The 16,537-nt window shown below is 42.1% G+C and overlaps 1 protein-coding gene across 2 annotated transcripts in view; it reads left to right on the top strand.

The window, feature by feature from the left end:
* LOC117358112 (serine palmitoyltransferase 3-like) overlaps nucleotides 1-16,537 on the top strand; it is a 277,511-nt gene that overhangs the window by 140,219 nt on the left and 120,755 nt on the right. For both annotated transcript variants that reach the window (XR_004538942.1, XM_033939641.1), the window contains exon 6: nucleotides 920-1,013. Coding sequence is in view for 1 of the 2 variants with exons in the window: in XM_033939641.1 (XP_033795532.1) it covers nucleotides 920-1,013 (94 nt within the window). In the remaining variant the exon portion in view is untranslated. The remainder of the gene's footprint in view (nucleotides 1-919; nucleotides 1,014-16,537) is intronic.

Here is a 16,537-nt window from a genome sequence, read left to right as displayed (position 1 = left end):
TGCTAGGAATGATTAAAAAGGGGATCACAAACAGATCGGAGAGGGTTATCATGCCGCTGTACCGGACCATGGTGCGCCCTCACCTGGAATACTGCGTCCAGCACTGGTCGCCGTACATGAAGGAAGACACGGTACTACTCGAAAGCGTCCAGAGAAGAGTGACTAAAATGGTTAAGGGACTGGAGGAGTTGCCGTACAGTGAGAGATTGAAGAAACTGGGCCTTTTCTCCCTTGAAAAGAGGAGACTGAGAGGGGACTTCATCAAAATATTCAAAATACTGAATGGAATAGACTTAGTAGATAAAGACAGACTGTTCACTCTTTCCAAGGTAGGGAGAACGAGAGGGCACTCTCTAAAGTTGAAAGGGGATAGATTCTGTACAAACATAAGGAAATTCTTCTTCACCCAGAGAGTGGTGTAAAACCGAAATCTGTTATAGGGGAAAACACACTTCAAGGTTTCAAAAAAAGTTGAACAAGTTCTTGCAAAACTGGAATATATGCAGGTGAGGCTGGACTCATTTAGAGTACTGGTCTTTGACCTGAGGGCCGCCGCGTGAGCGGACTGCTGGGCGGGATGGACCATTGGTCTGGCCCAGTATCGGCAATTCTTATGTTCTTGCTGTATTCATAATGTGTGGGAGCTGGGGTTGAGGGATTTGGTTTATGCTGTTTTATATTATATTTTTAAATGATTATGCTGTAAACTATTTTGAGTTGCAAATTTATGCAAAAAAGGTAATTTATAAACATAAAAAATGAAAGTTTAAATGAAATGTGTTTTCAATAGTCTCTATAAATTCTGAAAAAAAGATTGCTCTAGGTCTCTGTTATATGGACCTTGTTGTCTAGCAGTTCATAATCTTTCTTTTTTTTTTGCAGCCCAACTCATCTTGATGGCTTTTAATTGTCTCCTCAGGGCTGCCTCATTCTCAGCGATGAGTTGAACCACGCATCTCTTGTCCTTGGTTCCAGGCTCTCAGGAGCTACCATCCGAGTATTCAAGCATAACAGTAAGTAGGGGTACCCTCCTTATTCAATCAAATTCTGGAAATAAAATTACCATAGTTGTATTTATTTAATTTTCTAGCCCGTTGTCCCCAAAGAGCTCAGAACGGGTTACTGGTTAAACATACAGTTATAGGTTACAATTTACACTGGATTTGCCATAATTTTAGTACAAGTTTACGATCTGTTTTTATCCTAACTAGACAACTGCTCAGGCAATTAAGGCAAAGTCTGTGGATACTTTTATCCTGTGAATTTTTCACCAGCTTTGAAAAGGAAAGTATTGGGCGCTTTTTTTCCTTTGAAATTGCTAAAAGAAAAAGAATTTATGGAGATCTGCACTTATTTTCTTTATGGGAATGTTTCTTGCTAAAAAAAAAAAAAAAAATCCAAAAAATCAAGAAAAGGATGCCCAAAATAAATCACAAAAAATTGCACCCTCCAAAATACAGGACAAAAAAGTCACCTTTCTTTACAAAAAGGGAGAAAAGACCTCAGTGTCTAATAGGGGCTCTTTAAGCTTCCCATATAGACAGGCTAGTTTTAAACAGAATTTAATCCTAGCAGACACATCCTTGGTCAGAAAAACTCCCAATTAGTAAGTGAACCTCTATTCTAATTTTCTAATAGTTTTATATATTTTCTTATAGTTTTATATATTTTTTTTAAACTTTTCTTCAAACAACAATTGTCAAAAATAGAAGTCACTTATCTGAGCACTTCGATATTCAGGTGTAGTCCTGGAGTAAAGCAAGCAGGAAAAACTGCTCTATGGAAAAAAGCTATCAGTCAAAACATTCTTCCAAAATATCCAACAGCCCTGTTTCGCAACAAAATGCTTCATCAGGGATTTGCTGTAAAACATGAAAGACACATTGTAGAAAGTTTTCAAAGAACTTGAGAAAACAAGCAGAAAAAGGATAGCTATACCCACAGCGATCACACACCCGCTTCCACTCCTGTCATAAAATGGCCCCTCAGCGTTCTCCTTAAATAGGCACCTCCCAGTGACACCACGTCAAAGTGTGATGACATCATCTTTATGCAAATCATGCAAAAAACGTGGTGACATCATATTACTGCAATTCTTATTGTTCTCATTGCAGACTATCAAAACCAGGCTTTCCAATCCACCCCACTATTCAAACCCATAGGGGTAAAAGTTTGCAAAGAAAATATCCAGCGTTGTTCCCTTTTCAATAAAACTTGTTTAAAATCACCACCCCGTGCAGACGGTGACACTCTCTCCAAAACCCAGCAGCGCAAATCTTCAAAAACATGTTTACAGTCCATACAGTGCTGTACCATGGGAGCCTCAAGCCTTTCTCGTGCAAGGCACGAGCGATGTTCAATAAGGCGTGTTTTCAAAGCCCTTGAAGTCTGACCCACATACAATTGCTGACACGGGCACTTGATAATATATATAACTCCACTAGTGGCACAATCAGAGAAATGATGTAGATAATACACTTTACGATCTGCTGGATTCACAAAGGATGTGCACACCTCCATAATATCACAGACAGAGCAATGTCCACATTTATCATGTCCAATGTCCATACTCCCATTCGTGCATTCATTCACAGGTACAATTGCCACACTACTCGTGGGACAAAGCTCCTCTTGGATGGATTTGTTTCGTGAGTAAGAAAACATCATAGTACAGTCACGAAAACAGGGGTGCACTGACAAGCACTCCCAATATTTCTTCAAACTGCGACCATAAGCACTCCCCTGCTGGGAATAGGGTAGTACACAGGTAATCTTAGAGTCCAGATCTTTAGATTTAGAGTATTCTAACAAACATTCCCTTGGATTATATAGTGCCCTAGTATAGGCATTCTTCACACATTTCTCAGAGTACCCTCTGGCATATAGTTTTTGTTTTAACACCACTGACTGGCGCTTGAATTCATCCTTAGTCGAACAGATTCGTCTATACCTCAAAAATTGAGAATGGGGTAAACTTTCTTTTAAATGTGTGGGATGGGAACTCGAATAGTGTAGAAAAGTATTTCTGTCTGTAGCTTTACAATAGACAGTAGTAAAAAAGTTAGAATCTCTAATTTCTACTAGGACATCCAGGAATGCAATTTGCTTCAAATCAAAAGAGCATGTAAATTTGATAGTCTGTGTATACCGGTTCAACTCATCCACAGCATCCATAAGATCTTCAACTGTTCCCTCCCACAGCATAAAGATATCATCAATATACCGGCACCATAACTTGGCATGGAGGAACCAGTTAGATGAATACACAAATTCAGTTTCAAAGTGGGACATGAAAAGATTAGCTAACGCGGGAGCACATGACGCCCCCATTGCAGTCCCACTGCACTGCTGATAAAAAGCATTCTGAAATACAAAAAAATTTTGTTTTAATGAAATGGATAAGAGCTGAATGATAAATGCCGAGGGGACAAAATGTGGACGAGGGCGAGATTCCAAAGCAAGATTTAATACTGCCAACGCTTCATCTTGTGGAATATTAGTGTACAAAGATTGTACATCAAGTGTCACTAAAATAGTGGATACAGTCCTGTATTTTGGAGGGTGCAATTTTTTGTGATTTATCTTGCTAAAAAAAACCATACATAGTCTTTAAAATTCAAAACTTAAAGTGATGGATGCAGATGGGAGACAGGGTGGTTGCAGCAGAGGGCACCATTCCCTCTGCAGTCCAGGTCTGGAGTGGGCAAGGTGGCTGCTGTCAGGGCGCCACGGGTCAACAGCACATCCTTTGCCAGCAGATCATGGAACAGGGGGCTGTTCTGCAGCTGTGAAATGTGGCTTTGGGGCAGGACTGGTAGGTTCTGCTGGTTTTCTCAGGTGGGGACCAGGCTGTGTGGGACGCACGCTGGTGGCTGGAGTGTGCTGTGTGGCTGTTGTCAGGGCGCACCAGTCAGTGGCATCTCTCCCCCCCCCCCCCCCCCCCCGTTTGATGGTATGCAGCAGAACTGATGCTGTTCTGCGGTGGTGGTGGGCAGAGCCAGGTGGTCCTGCGGTATCTTGGTGCCTTGGGGGGACGGGACCCTGTGGGGACAGGGGGCCCAAGGGTGGCTGGACGGACTGCATGGTTGATGTCAAGGTGTCACAGATCTGCGGCCTCCCCCCAATTCTATGGCATGCCGCAGAACTGGGGATGTTCTGTGGCAGTGGCTTTGGGCCGGACCAGGTGGTCTGGCAGTATATTGGTAGTTCGGGGGGTGGGGGCCCATGGGAGGCGGAGGTGGGCTGTATGGTTGCTGTAATGACACCATGGGTTGCAGCACCCTCCCCCCCCCTTCTTGTTGGCTGGCTTGGTCTAGTGGTCACTACACCACCTAATAGGCAGAGAAGCCTAAGACACAAAAAATTATTCCAATTACTAAAAGAACTCACAGACACCTAACCCCACCTGATCAATAACGACACCCTTCCCCCCCTCAGCCACCACACTAGCTGAATACTTTAAAAACAAAATTACAACTACCAGGAAAACCTTTACTGGAACCCCAACTCACCTAGAAGAGATCACAATGCCCCCCACAGAAAAAGAATCAACTGCAGCAGACAGAACCTGGTCACACTTTTCCACTATACAATGGTCTGACCTTAACAAACTACATAAAAAATACAGCCATGCAGCCTGCAACCTCAACCATTGCCCACCATACCTGTTAAAAACCTCCAGCCCCAAATTCTGTGCTCTCCTCTTACAATGGATACAAACCATGCTCACAGACGGCCTTTTCCCACAAGACCTCAGTGAAATCATCATCACCCCGATCCTAAAAGACCCTAAAGGAGCGACAGATCAATCATCCAACTACAGACCCATAGCCTCAATACTACTCTATGTCAAGCTAATGGAAGGCCTCTTAGCAAAACTCCTCACCAACTACCTAGAAAACCACAACTTACTCCACCCTACACAATCTGGTTTCAGAACCAATTATAGCACAGAGACACTACTAGGTTCCCTCCTAGACACAGCTAGACAACACCTCAGCACAGGCAAAAAAATGCTGATTATACAACTAGACCTCTCCGCAGCATTTGACATGGTGGACCATGACATCCTACTACAAATATTAGACACAATAGGAATCACAGGTAAAGTACACACATGATTTCAAGGATTCCTACAATCCAGGATTTACAGAGTAAAGACAAACAAAGAAAAATCAGAATCATGGTCCAACCCCTGCGGCGTACTCCAAGGATCCCTTTATCCCCCTACACTCTTCAACCTCTACATTGCATCCCTAGGCACCAGCCTAGACAAATTAGGCATAACCTCCTATAGCTATGCAGAAGACATCTCCATTCTCCTTCCTTTTGATCAACCAACACCCACAATGACACACTACACAGAACACTAGAAACAGTAGCTACATGGATGAAAGGTCACAAACTGAAGCTGAACTCAGACAAAACAAAATTCATACTCCTTGAAAATCATAAAACCCCAGCCATAACAAACTTAGTTATAAACTCAATCACTTACCCCATTCAACCCACTCTAAAACTTCTGGGAATGATGATAGACAGATGCTGTACCATGCAAACAATAAATCAACAAAATAATACAGAAATAATTCATGGTCATGAGAAACCTAAGGCAAGTTTGGAAATTCTTTGACAGAAAACAATTCCAGCTCATTGTCCAGTCTCTAGTCCTAGATCTTCTAGACTACTGTATCATCCTCTATCTCCCCTGCCCCTCAACCATAATAAAGCAACTTCAAACAGTACAAAACACAACATTAAGACTCATCTATTCACTAAGGAAACATGACCACATCACCGCAGCATACCTCAACTCACACTGGCTCCCAATACAAGCAAGAATATTACTGTCTACTATTGTCTACTGTCAAATTCTATTGTCTACTATTTAAAACCATAAATGGAGTCAGCCTAGCCTACTTGAACAACCGCCTAATCCAAACTACCACAACCAAACACAGGAGAACCCACACACCATTCACGCACCCTCCAGTCAGAGACATCAAACAAAAAAAAAACTGTACGATAGCCTACTAGCCACACAGGCGGCAAAACTAGACCACCAACTCTCCAATTTACTGATCACAACCCCAGGCTACAAAACTTTCAGAAAAGAAATAAAAACCTTGCTATTCAAGAAATCCTTGAAAACAAACTAATCACCACAGGAATCATCTCAATACCCTGAAGCAACCTGCTCTACTCTAACTCCTCTGGAAGTGTCCAGATAACATCCTATGTAATCTGCCTTGAACTGCAAGGTAATGGCGGAATATAAATCAATAATGTAATGTAATGGCGCTGCGGGTTGTAGCACCCTTCCCCTCCCCCTTTCCTGTTGGCTGGCTTGGTCTTGCGGTCTCTAGATTATTTTGGGGGATGGGGGCCCATGGGAGGCGGGAGCGGGCTGTGTGGTTGCTCTAATGGTGCCATGGATTGCAGCACCCTTCCCCCTTCCAGTTATCTGGAGTGGTTCTACAGCCATGCAGGTGAGTGGTCTCTGGGGTGGGCCTTGGTTTTGCGGTGTGGTGTAACTGTGGGAGGTGTACTAGGGCACTTCCTGGACAGGGGAGCGGTTCTGGGGGGTCGTGGCCCCTGACTTGTCTGATGTTCCTGCAGGATTGCACGGTGGTTCGCAGCGCAGTGGGGGTGGCCGGGAGGTAGTGGGTTTTTTGGGTGCGGCTGTGGTCGGTCCCTGCCTTGCTGTGGCGATCATGGTTTGCCGGGTGGCTCAGTCGTTCTCAAGGGGCGGGAGACAAGGCTTCTGTCTTCAAGTCGTGATGTCCCCTTGGTGTTGGGTTTGGGATGCTGTAATTTGTCGTAGCACTCATGGACGGGTGGTTTCTTTATGGGGTAGGGGATGGTTGTAGGGCATTCTTTTCGTCCTCCATGTGCCCAGTATTTGGGGGTTAGAGTGTTTTGTTTTTTGGCATGAGTTGGTACAAGGTGGCATGTCGAACTGTGGGGGTCGTCAGGATATTCACGGGGGGACTCTCTTGCCTGCCTCTTCAGGGGGTGGGCCTGCAGTAGACTGGAGGGTGGGCTTTCAACTCTGTGGCCCGTTTCTTGTGGGTTCTCGGGGAGTATGCGCTGGCCAAGGCCTTGGTTCCTCTCAGCTGGGGGCCTTCCCTGCGCGGGTTCCTCTATGTTAGTTCATGTGGTTGCAACCGGGTGCAGGGGGGCATCCTCTTTGGTGGTTTGAGGGTAGTGTAGGTGTAGAGTGTCGCTGGTCTGTTGCGAACAGTATCCGGGGAGTTCGGATTGATGGGTGAGCTGCCTCCTGATAGGTGAATCGCGGGACGACGGTTGTGCCGAGTTTATAAAGCCGGGACCTCGGAGGACCCGGTGTCTTCCTTGGTCCTTTGGGGTAGATTTTCCCGTCCACCCTCCCACCCCTTTTCTGGTTCGGTTGGTGAGTTTTGGTTCGGGTATGTTGTTCTCTCGAGCTACTGTATGGTGGGGCTCATCTGGAGATGAGCAGGGGGCCGGCAGGGAGCCGTGCCCGGGGTCTGGTGTCTCTGGTTAAAGGGGCGTGTTGGGACATGCCACCCCCAGATTCTTGCTGGCATGGCAGGGTCAGGGGCCGACTATTATTGGTAATGGTTTAATGTGTAGCTCGGGAAACAGTTTGTTATGTGAGTGTGCTAAATTAATGGGTTGTTAATCTGCGGTTAGGTTGAGGCATGGGTGTGGAGCTGACCTTGAGTTGGCAGTGGTTAGTACCGCTGTTGATGGTTCACGGATTAGTGGGTGCTTTGGGGGGAGGGAGCCTAGGGGATGATTAGCTGCTGCGCTGATTGATGGAGTTATTTGGACTTGTCAGGATCCCTGGGGGTCGCAGCTTTGTTTTTGGATGGGGAGGGGGGGCTATAAGTTACAGGCATGTGGCAGTAACCCGAGCTACAAGGTTTTGGCTCATCGGAAGATGAGCGGGTATTTGGCAGTCAGCTCAGTTGAGTGGTGATGCCACGGGTCAGGTGACCCTGTAAGGAGGGTGGGGGGTGCATAGCAGTCCATGCCTACACCCTAGGCTCATCAGGGGAGGAGCGGTTAAGGGGAAGGGAGCTCAAGCGAGAGAATATTCCTGTGGTGCGGATTAGGGGCATGGAGATCCATGCCACTCCCTAGGGTCAGGGGAATACAATTGTAAGTTTTGTAAAATTGCAATGTCTTGTAGCTTGGGGTGAAGCAATTGTTCATTGCTTATTGGTAGTCCCAATAAATAAAGCTGCGGTCTGATTATTACAATCAAAGTGTCTGTTTTATTTATCGTTGACATTATTGCTGAGGATATAAGTGCGTGAGTACAGCAAGGGGGTTTTGTAATCAAGGGGTTGGTGATGGGTTAGAGGGGGTGTGAGGGGTGACAACTTGGCCATTCCAGATCCATATGTTAAAAAGAGACCAAGAGCTTGTCTCGATGGGAGATTATAACAATGGGCTGGATGACCCAAATAGTCGCCCATGCTGAGACAGTTTGCAAGGGCATGAGAGAGGTAGTAGGGTAAGAGAAGATAGGAGATAGAAAGGAGGGACTTGGTTCCTGCCAGGAAGGGTTGGTTGAGCAAGGGGAAGCAGGGCATGATGGGAGGGGGGGGTTAGAGGTTGCATGCCTCCGAGGAACAGCGTTCATCCCTGTCCCTTGGAGGCAACTTTCCTGCCCACCCTCCCCTTTGGATATAGGGTTCGCTTAGGTGATTTGGGAGGTTTAGGATTGTTGCAGCAGCAGTAACCCGAGCTACAAGGTTTTGGCTTATCAGAAGATGAGCGGGTATTTGGCAGTCAGCTCAGCTGAGTGGTGATGCCACGGATCAGGTGACCCTGTAAGGGGGTGGGCTTGGCAGTCCATGCCTACACCCCTATGCTCATCAGGGGAGGAATGGTTAAGGGGAAGGGAGCTCAAGTGAGTGAATATGTCTTGAGGCCCGTGGCACGGAGATTCATGCCATCCCCTAGGCTCTTGCTGATATGGCAGGGTCAGGGGAATACAATTATAAGTTTTGTAAAATTGCAATGACTTGTAGCTCGGGGTGAAGCAATTGTTCATTGCTTATTGGTAGTCCCAATAAATAAAGCTGCGGCCTGATTATTACCATCAATAAAGTGTCTTGTGTTTTATTTATCGTTGACATTATTGCTGAAGATATAAGTGCGTGAGTACAGCGAGGGGGTTTTGTAATCAGGGGGTTGGTGATGGGTTAGAGGGGGTGTGAGGGGACGACAACTTGGCTATTCCAGATCCATATGTTACAAAACAAACAGAGTGCTTGCCTCGAGAGAGAACAACAAACAAAAGAGAAAAAAAAAGGCAAGGGAGATGTCTTAATCAACCAATATGAGACCTTTATTATGAAAATGTCCCAACAAGGATCCGAGTTTTGGCATCAAAAGATGCCTTCATCAGGGGACACTGAAAATATATAAAACATGAGTGACCATATCTATAAGATAACAAAAACAAAATATAGCAATGATGTTAAAATCATAAAACATTGCACGAAATTATAAATATAAATATCAAAACATTGTACATAAAGCAGCATAAGAAAATATAAAAACAGTATAATATGTGACAAAATTGTATGGACTGTAAAACACTGTAGCCAAATAAGAGTGAAACAGGTTCAGAACCATGGGACAGACAGAACCAATTGTCTATCTGCCCAAATGCAGATGAGACAAAGAGAAGCTGAAGAATATATTGCATCATATGTGCTTAGTAAGACATGAATATTGGTTAAAGAATATCAACAGAGAGTATAAAATATAGCATAATTTGTGCAAAATATGTGTGTGGGGTTTTAAAGCATCACCAGAAATATATATATATATATTTTTTTTTTTTCAATTTATTTATATAAACTTGGATAATCTTGGCTTGTAACAAATAGTGAAATGTGTACAGCAGGAATGCCAAAAAGAATTAAAAATACATATGCAAACAGTGTATACCACATTAAAATTAGACAAGTGAGAATGTATAATTCACAGTAAAGACTGGCATTTAATGGTACATGAATAACAGACTGTAGATGGACGGTCAATGGCAAAGAAACTAAAAAGGGAGAGACAAAAACTCAGCATGGACCAAACATCAAAGATAGGAAAGCCCAAATGTCAAAATGTCTGTTAAAAGGACTGTCTTAAAAGAAACCACCAAGAGAAAAAAGGGCTAATAAAGAGGTAAAGCAAAAGGGGGAACTTAAAGAACATTTTGAGAGTGTACCTGGGATGTAGTCACAAAAACATATCTGAAAAAACGGCAGGAGAAACGGAATGAAATATGCATTGATGGAAAGAACCAGGGTGAGCTGAAAAAAAGATGCTAGTAAAAATACTTAACATAGGTTAAGTCACGGCAGTGCTTGTAGCTGAGTTGAGCAGCGAGCAGTCAGGAAACTAAAAGCGAAAACCCGTGTAGACGTGGCACTGCTGTTAAAAGGAAGTTGATCAATGTATCATCATGATGAATGTAACGCCGTAAAGAGCTCGAAACTAGAGAATGACACGGGGAAAAAATTTGTTCCCGTTACCGCCCCGTCCCCGGCCGACTATCCTCTGCACCGCCCCGTCACCGTCACTGCCATCCCTTTCACCGCCCCGTCACCACCACTGCCATCCCATTCACCGCCCCGTCACCGTCACCGCAGCATGCATAAAAGCCTCAAACAGGTATGATTTTATATACTTATCTTTATTAACGTATAAAGGAAACATTCTTTACAACTTTACAACTTAGTTAACTATACAAAAACAAAACACAACCTGTACTTTTAATTGTCCTTATTTTTTAACCCGAGGATGAACAACAAATCATCTACACAAGTGGGTTAAAATGCAAACCTGCTACCATGAAATCTGATTTTTAAGGGCATGCATTCGTGCAATTGTGCCACAGCAAATGGACTTTGGTGCATTTGCCAAGGGAGAATCGCAACTGTGGCTTTGTAAAAGGGGCCCTTACTGAGTGAAGTCCATAGTCACCTAGACCAGTGTTTCTCTCAACCAAGTTTCCCAGGCCAATCTCCATCCCTGACCCCCATCCCCATCATAATAGTAAATAGTACTAATTGTAATGCAATTTCTTCCATTCATTTTTCATGTACACTACTGTATAACATTAATTCATTATGGTAACCACAAAATTAAAAGAAACACAAAGCACACTGTATGCAGAGAAAATATTAATTAATATTGTTTCATTTTTCAAAGAGGTCAAGACAGATGACTAAAATATGCAATGTCACTTCAGAAACTATAGAAAAATAGACAAATATAATGCAAAATTTAGATAACTGATATAAATTCTCAAAACTGACACATTTTGATCACTAAAATTGAAAATAGTCATTTTTCATACAATTTTTCTATCACTAATCTTCCCCCACCCCATATATATTCCGCAGGTTTTCAAAGAGATCAAGGCAGATGATTTTATGCAATGTCACATCAGGAACAACTATACAAAAATAGACAAATATACCCCCCCTCCCCTTTTACTAAATCGCAATAGCGGTTTTTAGCGCAGGGAGATGCACTGAATGCCCTGCACTGCTTTCGATGCTCATAGGCTCCCTGTGCTAAAAACCGCTATTGCAATTTAGTAAAAGGGGGCCATAGTGCAAAATATAGACAGCAGATATAAATTCTCAAAACAGACACATTTTGATCACTAAACTGAAAATAAAATCATTTCTCCCACAAGTGGACATGCTTAGTTACGTCAGCTCTATGGCTGCTTTAACTGTAAGGTGCCTGAATCTAAGGCTATATGCTACCATTCTGTAAAGGAACCTGGGAGCCCATTCACTGCTATAGAATAGCGTTCCCTGTACAGTCTCAGGGTGCCTATGAGGAAGAACCCACTTGGAAAATTGCCCCTTATTTTTTAAGGATTATAAAAACAGAAGCAATAATATGAAAAACAAAACCCAGCCTTAAAACAGGCTGAATTAATTTGTGAACCATTATTTAAAGGATACTCAGAAAAAATATTGTTTTCCCTTAACTTAAATGAAATAAATATATTCCTATCCATCATTTGACTATAGCTAAGGGCAAAAGAACCTCATAGAGCTGCAGTGAAATAGAAAAGTGATTTTGTTTTACTGTAATCTCTGCATTAAGTAGATTTGCACACCCCAAGCTCCTTAAATCCTGATGTACTTCTAGCTTTTCCTGTATCAGACTTTGCAAGATTAATAAATGGAGCATTCTTCTGCCTGCTAGTTAAAGGATGAAAAAAAAAAGCCTATAAAGTTCAAATCACAGCTTGACTAAACTCGAACTTTTTTGATTTCATTCTTCCTGGCTGACCACAATAAGCACAAAGGTTGGGGAAGGGGTAAAACGCAGGCCTCACGGACCTCGCGGATCTAAACCCGTACCGCCTTAAAAATCTTCGGTCCGTGTCCATGGCGAGAGCAAGCAGAATCAGGTCCAATGTCCGTGCGTTTTTTTTTTTTCTCAAATTGTATACCACTACACTTGCTGCTTTTACTTGCTTCGGGCCTTCCTCGTTGCCGGGACCTGCCTACTTTCTGTTTCCGCGAAGGCAGGACCCGGCAGCGAGGAAGGCCTGAAGCAAGTAAAAGCAGCAAGTTGTAAGCTTCCCTCCGGGGCTCTATTGTGTGCGTGCTGGCTTCCCTTCTCTTCCCTCCGAAACCAGAAGTAGCATCCCGGGGGGAGGGGGGGAAGAGAAGGGAAGCCGGCACGCACACGATAGAGCCCCGGCCCGGAGGGAAGCTTACAACTTGCTGCTTTTACTTGCTTCGGGCCTTCCTCGCTGCCGGGTCCTGCCTTCACGGAAACAGAAAGTAGGCAGGTCCCAGCAACGAGGAAGGCCCGAAGCAAGTAAAAGCATGCTGGCAAAAAAAGGCAGGCGTCAAACAAAATTTTCGGCGGCAAGTTAGCCCGGGAAGGAGCATCGGCGGCAGCAGCAGGATTAGCTGGGTGGTCATCTAAATCAGCCGGGGAGAACACTTACTTGTACCTGACGAAGTGAAACGAGTGAATCCAAGCGAGGCAGCGACTGCAAACAAAATTCAAATCCTGGGCTCGGCTCCGAAATCCAATCGCTACTGCTGCACTACAACCCATTAAATATCAGGTGTGGCAGTAGCGATTGGTCCCCTTCTTTGAGCAAAAAGAACTGACCAATGAAGAGCCTATATATTAGGGGGCGGAGTCAATGCGGCAACGTGCAAGTCGGGTAGAGACTAGAGAGTTGAGGAGACAGACCACACGGAGACAAACATGGCCGCCGGAAAAAATCTGACACCCGGTCCCGAACTAAAGACTCACGGTGAAGACAAGGTAAATAGCGGTACATAGAAGGGGGTACATTTGCCTGTGGGGACAAATCTTTTCACCGTTTTTGCGGGCGGTGAAAACTTTTGTCCCCGTGTCTGCGGCGATTTGGCTATGGAGTCTCCAAAGCCCGCAGCCAAACCGCAGCCACGCCGCGGCTCCCTGCAGGGATCGCTCCCCGTGTCATTCTCTACTCGAAACTTAAAAACCAGAACTAAAAAATCTTGCCGATCATAGAAAAAAATGTAAATTCTAAATGTAACTGGAACTAGATAGATAAGGCATGTGAGGTTAAAAGGGTAAAAATGCTAAAGTAAGAAGAATTAAAAATGACGACTTGAAACCGAGTATTGCATCCTAAAATGTGTGAATGGGAAGCACTAAAAATTGAAATTAAAATAAGTAAATGTTGAAAAGAATGCTAAACATAAAAAAGAAATTGTGTATGTGAGAAAAGAGAGCAGTCCAACATATGCATGATGAAAGGCGAACCAAACAAAAGGAAATGAAGAGAAGGGGGATAGAATGTACGATGGGGACACCAGTGTTGTCAGAGATGTACACTTGTCTGTGAAACATGTAAGGGTGTGTTATGAAACAACACAATATGTACATGGCTATATAATGTAAAATGATATTGGCAGAAAGAGGTGCAGAGAAGAAATAACAATGAGTTTCCAGAATACGGATAAGTTTATCTTAGTATGCAAACCACTTATGAAACATGAAACAATGTATATAGAGTCAGCACATCATGTATATCTAATTTATGAATATAAAATGTAAACTGAAGATTTCTGTTGTTCACAGAAAGAAAGCCAGTAAATTATAGGAATACAGTATATAGTCAATCTCGGTGTTCAAGCCTCTGGGATGTAGAGTTTGGAGGTCATGAATCGTACGTTCAACTTTCAAAAGTACATCATCAATGCTGCCTCCTCTTGGATTATTTTTTATTGTTTTGAATACCAAAAATTTGAGGTCTTCTATTTTATGATTGATTGTATCCCAGTGTGTGACCAATGAAGCTGTTTCTATTCCTCTCTTAATATTACTTCAATGTTATATGATTCTGGCTTGACTATGCATTTTGGTTTTGCCAAAGTACAGTAAGGAACATGGACAGATGATAATATATATTACGCATGATGTATTGCAATTGGATGAGTGTTCGAGCTGATGAAGCTTGCAAGTACATGGATGTACAGAGTTGGTGGTTTCTATACAATGGGCACATACAGAACATTTTCCACATTTAGTATGGCCAGTGTATACACTGCAGGTTGTAGTAGTTGACAGGCAATCTTGAGAAGACTAGTTAGTGCCTCTTAGATTCTTATCTCTGGAGTATGCAATAACCAGACTTTTATTTTTGAAATATTGGTGCCCCTCAAGAATCCTCCAGTTGTTGTTGATGATTTGAATATCTTTGGAGAGATGATTATAACATAAAGTACATACAATATCCAGAGTTTGTTTGATTGCGGGTAAGAGGTTTTGAGCATGCCTTCTGGTAACGATAGATGAGAGGGGGTATCCACGTTGCTTGACTCTTGTAGCCATTTTCTGTGCGTTCTCTTCGAAGTCTGAGTTCTTTGTGCAAATTTTCTTGAGTCTAAGAAATTGAGAATATGGTAAGTTATTCTTGAGAGCAGGATTGATTGGCTTGAATAGTGGAGATAAGCCTTGCGATCTTATATATTACACTCACTATATATGCGTATAATGAATACTCCTAAATTGCCCGTGTTTTATACACATGTAACCTGCTAGTTAGGAAAAAAAGATGGAGAATGGAGAGAGCCGTTGATTCAAATGTCCATTCGGCTTCAGCGCAAAGCCCACGCCCCTTTGATAAACAACACTTCCAAGGTCACACAATAACAACTGGCTGCAACAGTTGTGCCAGCCTAAAGGCTTACAGGTCTGTATTGAGAAATTTCCCTCCAACTTTCATTACCTAACTGCACAGCAATAAATCTTTGAAGTAAAATTGTGGAAAAAATGTACGTGATAGAAGAAAACTAAGAACAGTTCTGGAATCATCATAAAAAGTGAGGTAATTTCACATATTAGTTTTCAGTCATCTGATATCATGCAGACTAGTGTTATAAATGTTTAGAATTTTACTACTTTTACCCCTGAAACAAGCATGTGCCGAAGCATGGCCATGTTGGGTTTTAGCAGGAATGTTTTAAATTTAAGTTTTCTATATGGTTTTATTTATGTAGAATAGATTTAAATCTTACCTCTTTATGATTTATTACAATAATTGGCATTTGATCATGCCAATTACATTTTGTGTCATTTTTCTAAGGTACTGTGTTTACAATTTTTATATTAAAGCAAACCCATTAATATTGAAAAGATTATCTTTTTTTAGTATAAAGGTCATGCTAATATTACAAAGCTTTTTCTTATATACTTATATACTCATATGAATTAATGATTCTTAGAATTGCCAATGCATTTTATGTAGGTAAGTTTCAACAGTTGGATTAAATGGAGAAAGAGAAAATTTAATTAATTACCTCTACTGCTTAACTTTCTCTTTCTGTTGGATAGCAAATAAACTAAGACAAATATATTTATCTAAATCTTAAACAAATCTCTGCTTTTGATTGTAACCTATTTACAATTGCCTGATTACAATACTAAACTAAATAGAACAAAGTGATATGACCAGAAATTGGCCAACAAATGCCCTTTGTTACAGATATGTATTCTTCTCTGAAGTTCAAGTTCAATTTATTTAATATACCGCAAATATAAAACCAAAGGTAAATATAAGCAGTTTACAATAAAAGAATACTAGAATCCTATTACCTCTATCTTCTACATGTGTACAGAGTCATTACAGCATCATTTTAAACTTGATCTGTTATAAATTGTTATCTTCAATTTTTCAAATGTTTAATAAACTGGTTGTAAACTTACATCAAATGAGATTAAAGAATCCCTCTCTATTGTTTTCAAAAACAGTTCACTCCATACTACTCTACTCTTTCTTTTTTTTTTTTTTTATTTATACGATTTTGAAATTTTTACAAGAACAACTCTTGTTACAGAAATACAGAAAACAAATATTTTAAGGAAAAATTGTCACATGAAAAAGAAATTACATCTTCCTTAGACCACAAAAATGAACAAAGGGGGGTATTCCAGGAAAATATCAAGGAGATTATTAATTCAAAATATGATTAATCAAAAAGGCTTAAAAGGATATCCC

The sequence above is a fragment of the Geotrypetes seraphini genome, chromosome 3, assembly GCF_902459505.1.
Source record: "Geotrypetes seraphini chromosome 3, aGeoSer1.1, whole genome shotgun sequence".
Taxonomy (NCBI): Eukaryota; Metazoa; Chordata; class Amphibia; order Gymnophiona; family Dermophiidae; genus Geotrypetes; species Geotrypetes seraphini.
The sequence above is the reverse complement of the archived record's forward strand: the minus strand, read 5'-3'. Positions and strand labels throughout refer to the sequence as shown.